This window comes from Bidens hawaiensis, unplaced genomic scaffold (genome assembly GCF_021521415.1).
Source record: "Bidens hawaiensis isolate Kalapana, Puna unplaced genomic scaffold, B.hawaiensis_p1.1 tig00020612_1, whole genome shotgun sequence".
Taxonomy (NCBI): domain Eukaryota; kingdom Viridiplantae; phylum Streptophyta; class Magnoliopsida; order Asterales; family Asteraceae; genus Bidens; species Bidens hawaiensis.
In genome coordinates, this window is record NW_027493153.1 from 287,169 (window position 1) to 292,515 (window position 5,347).

The 5,347-nt window shown below is 35.9% G+C and overlaps 1 protein-coding gene across 1 annotated transcript; it reads right to left on the bottom strand.

Moving 5' to 3' along the window:
• Positions 1-1,050: 1,050 nt before the first annotated feature.
• Positions 1,051-4,581, bottom strand: LOC143561192 (receptor-like cytosolic serine/threonine-protein kinase RBK1). The gene is made up of 7 exons (XM_077049315.1): positions 4,473-4,581; positions 3,788-4,270; positions 2,608-2,865; positions 2,382-2,536; positions 2,070-2,285; positions 1,553-1,702; positions 1,051-1,445 (listed from the first exon to the last, which is right to left on the bottom strand). Exons 1-7 carry the CDS (start codon positions 4,477-4,479, stop codon positions 1,293-1,295), a joined length of 1,422 nt encoding a protein of 473 aa, XP_076905430.1. The 5' UTR covers positions 4,480-4,581; the 3' UTR covers positions 1,051-1,292.
• Between the last annotated feature and the right edge of the window lie 766 nt (positions 4,582-5,347).

Genomic DNA, 5,347 nt, shown 5'->3' on the forward strand with positions numbered 1-5,347 from the left:
GAAAGTTGGACAAAAAAAATATGTTTTATAGTTGGTAAATATTTATAGGATTAATCTTGGTTGGTTTTAATGGCAACTTTGGTCTTTGTAGTTCGTTTTAGGTCGTTTTGAGTATAAAACAAGTGTTTTAAAGTTTAAACACCGTTAATGGCCTTAAAAGAAAACGACAAGTATGAAACATGATTATAACTTAAAATACACTATTTTATTAATATCGAAGGATCCAGAAAAAAAAACGGGTCAGGTTTACAATACAAAGACGAATATCAAACCCAAAATGACAAATGTCACATGACATGTTTTGCTTTACTAGATTAGTTAGATTAGATTTGCCCCTCGTGTGAGAAGTACGTGTAGCTCTTTCAGCCTAGCAAGCCATATAATGGACTAAGTTTTAGGCACATTTCTATCTGATTTTGTTACAAAGTTTGAGGTTAAAGCAACAACGGAATGCAAAAGGGTACTTTGGTCATAATCATAGTATATTTAATGCGGCATAAAAAAAAGTTTTTTGTATCTTGTTATAGGGTTAAACCGTAAACTAATTAAACTGTGGCTCATTAAATAAAATATTATTAAAAATCAAGGATGTGTATAATAAAAGTAAAGAGAGGGAAAAATAGTGAGAAAAGGATACGAAGACGACCCACACTATATAAGATATCTTTATTACATCGCATACCATAAATTTAATCCCAAGTTTTATCCAAGATTCTTATAGTTGTTCAACGCGAGACACAGCCGTGTTGTAAAAATTAGTTTAGGCACCTAGTATTCTATGAGTAATCCCCGAGTACTTCCCGACTAGGCCTAATACTCACAACTCATGTGGTAAAGTAAGAAAATAATGGAATACATGTACATGTTGTACTCTAACCGATCTTGACCAAGTAATTGTACAATTTTGGTTATAGCTAATAATAAACAAGAGATAAAAATAAAAATAGCTAGATGATGGCTTAAAATTTGATTTCAGCACCTAAAGTTAAAAATGCCAGTATCAATAGATAATGGGCTTGCAAATATCAAGTGACTCGCCCCAATATCAACTCTGTTGCACATGGTTGTGTATCAATAATGTGTTTCTTTTAGAAGTTTGGAAGCATTCATGGGGATAATTATATATCCTAAACAATTACAACTTCTCGGCCCATCTAAACCCATAACTAAAACAAGAAGTTATGGCCCTAAAACTTCTAAAAGGAGGCCCACCACCGTCCCAACAATATACACACTCCCCTCAGCCCAAAACATCACGTTACAAACCACAAAAATTAAGTGCTGATTAATCATCACTCCATCACAAGTTCCATGTGTCGATTTAGGTCTTTTAGGTATGTCGTCGACGAGTAATCGTCTAAGTCACACGCGTCTAAAAGCAATGCTCGGCCCGCACCTGTTTTTGTCTTTGGTTCCGACTTCTCACCCTTCAACATTTGCATAACCTGTACCACATCATATTATTAACCAACCAACCCACAATTAGAATACCTAACACCTCAATCAAATGTGACAAGGTGTATGGTTGGGTTTTCTTGTCTCTTTAACTTACTCGTTTCATGTTCGGGCGAACGTTGGGCAGATGATGAATGCAAGATGAAGCTGCTGACATGGCACGCTTTACTTCAACCATATCGTACTTACCTTCTAGACGAGGGTCCATGAGCTCTTTAACATTACATTTCTCAAGAAACGGTTTTGCCTAGACAAAACAAACCAGGTTATGCATATTTCCGTATCAAAAGATTGATTCTTTATAAAGGAATTAATACACCCATATATCAAATGTTAAAAAGATTGATTCTTTATAAAGAAATAAACAAACCCAGGTGGATTGATTCTTGGTAAAGATACAAATTAACAAACCAAGATATCACAGGTTATCGAATTGATTGTTTATAAAGAAACTAGCATTGAGTAAACATCACAGGTTATAAAGATTGATTCTTTAGAAAGAAATTAACATACCCATATATCACAGGTTATAAAGATTAATTCTGTATAAATAAATTAGCATACCCGGATATCATAGGTTATAGAAATTAAATCATTATAAGACATGAACATACCCAAATTACAAGACTCTGCCTGCTTGAATCAACTGCGCGACGACCAGTAATAAGCTCAAGCAAAAGAACTCCAAACGAGAACACGTCAATCTTCTCATGAACGATTCCATGCATGAAATACTCGGGTGCCATGTACCCAAACGTCCCTTCAATTGGGGAAACAATATGGTGAAGCCATTTTTCCGGTAGCCATTTTGCTAGTCCAAAATCAGATATCTACACACACAAAAGATAACCAAATTAAAACTTTTTAATGATGGACTAAACGAGTAAACGTCAATCAAATATGATTAAACGCGAAGCAAAATTAACCTGAGGATGATAGTCTTCCATTAACAAGATATTTGAAGCGGTGATATCTCGATGAATTATTCTCCTTTGACATTCACAATGAAGATACTGCAACCCTTCCGCAATGCCAATGGCTATCTTAAACCTTGATCCCCAATCTAATCTTTCTTCACTATCTGCACAAAAACAGTCGGACCAACGAGTACGCCCAACGTAGGAACAAAAAGAAATAAAAATAGATATGTACTATGAAGTAAAGTTGCGAGGCTGCCATGTGGCGCGAATTGGAGAACAAGATGTAAATCAGTATCCGAACTGAAACCGATCAAGTGAGCTGCATTTGGATGGTTAATATGAGCTATGATCCCGAGCTCGGATAAGAAATCCTGGACTCGGTCCTCGTCTTTTTTCTCCTTTTTCGTTATTCTTTTCACCGCGACAAGTTGACCGTCGGGTAAGCGTCCTTTGTACACCTCAGCGTGCCCGCCTCGGCCCACCAAATTATCTATATAAGTATAAAATTAAATGCTTGATTATTACAAAAGTTGACCAAAAGTTAGTTTATATTTTACTACAATATTAACATTTTTTTGGAAAGAATCATCATTAAACTTTAGTTGATCATAAAAAGAGTATACACATTGAAGTATTAAACAGTGTTATTTATTTCCTAAAATGGGTAGTTGGTGAAAATATGGTAAGCATGAATCCCTCTGTGACAAGCAAAAGGTATGAGAAAATGTCCAAAAAGTTGTGCCATATATTATAGCTTCGTTTCACAAGATTTATTAAAAGAATATATTATCTTTCTTTATAGGAATTCAAATGTAATCAAACTTCAATGATGTTAAGTCCTTGTATTTTAGAAAGAAAAAGCCAAATTTCGTGTCATACCATACTATGACCAAAACAACCGAAAAAACAAAAAAGGAAAGATCATATACTACTATTTACTTTGATATCTATTTTTATGTGTCTACTTTTTATAATGTAAATCAAACTAATTTTTAAAACTATATTAGTTTAAACATGTTGAACTAATGTCGGCGGATTGTAAAATATGGGTTAAATACATCAAAAGTGGTTAGCAGGTCGCCCTCGTTTAATTAAACAACTTGATAGAATGGGATCCGTATAATACCAAAACTGACTCGTTTAACCCAACTTATTTTGCTCACATGTTTCACCTCATTTCATAAACTATCATCGATATAAAATATTATTAACATTTGAGTAGACGTAAAACAAAATCTTTTGTATTTACATGATGGCTTCACGTAAGATATTCCTATTCCTATTTATCAATTATTTAATTAGAAAACCACAAATAATTCATTTGGTGTGAAATGAAAGTATAAACTTTTATTATTTTTAATCAATTTTAAAAATAGTGTTTACATTCATACAGAAGGAAATAGAATACTTACCGAGACTAAAACCGCCTGTAGCCGCGGTGAGCTCCTCAAACGTAAAATTCCGCCAAGACGGTTTGGGAACGGTCCACTGAACACCATCAATAATAGGATGCCTCCCTAACCTCCGCATCAAACTCTTCCTCGACATCTCGTATCCGGCGACCAACGGCATTGTCGAAAACCGCTTAAACGACTTCCACTTCAAATTACAAACCAAATTCCTCCACCGAGTATCCTGCGCCACCGACGACGTGCTAATAAGCCCTGCCTCCGGTCTGCTTCTTTCCTCATCATCCCCGGCCATCTCCGGCGATTTTTCATTGAAAGACGACCCACGGCTGCTTAAACTCCGGCTAACACTGCTGTGGTTATCCGAATCCGACCCGGAAACTGGGATTTCGAGTACGCCTCTAGGAGACGATTGCTGGTGTTCGTGTTCATGTCCGTGTTCGTCATCTTCGATTTCGATTAGCTTGTGATTATTTAAAGCTTGTTCTACAATCAAAAATTTAAAACACGGAATTAAAGTAGATTCATAAATCAGATGCTGACCCAGAAAATTTTCTTGGGTTGCTGTCAGAATTTTAACAAATGAATACTAAAAAAAGAAGGTAAAATTCACTGGGTCCGCCTCTGAAATAAATAAATTATGAGATTATTATTATTGAGATTAAAAGGTGGACCGTGCATGAATTACCGTTCATTGGGACTGAATTTGGGTTCCTGTGAAATGATAATAGAGAATGGAATATGGTTTAGATTAAATTAGGAGGGTGGGCATAGTGGCCGGACGGACAGTCTCCGGCGGGTGAAGAAAGGAAGGTAAAGGAAATGGAATGGGATATCTTGAGATGGAAATATGCTTTCAACGGAGAAGAGAGAAGGGTGGAAAGGTTTGGAATGGAATGTTGTAGTGTCTATATTTATATTTATATTTATATTTATATTTATATTTATACAACTTGTCCAATAAAAAAAGGTTATATTGTGCTTTTTCTAGGCGCCAATGTCACCTAATTCAATGTTATATGGAATCAGTAACTTTATATTATCTTATTATGTTATTCATAAATGGTCTTATGCACATTTTTAATCTAAGTCGCTACTGCCCGGTTGACCAGAGGTGCACAAGAAACTCGAACTTAGAATCGTACCTAAAAAACTCGGAACCGGTTTTTTTTATACCGGGTTTTTAATACCTCAACCCGTACTCGACCCTACTCGTAGGGTACGGATAAGGTATGCATTTCCTACGTTCTCATGTTAAAATTAAAATGTACATGAATCCTCCCCACACACACACACACATATATATATATATAGGGGGAGGGAGAAACCTTAAACGAGGCTAAGCTCAGCTCGAGCTCGTGCAATACCTTAATTGAGACAAAGCTTGGCTCGAGCTCGTGTAGTACCTTAATCGAGCCAAAGCGTGCCTCGAGCTAGGCTATACACGTAGAAATCCAAAATTGATAAAACTTAAAAATATACAAGCCTCGTCTAAACGAACTTTTCATACACGGTTTGAGCTCGGGCTCTACACCTAAATGTGCTTTATTTGAAGCACCGGAT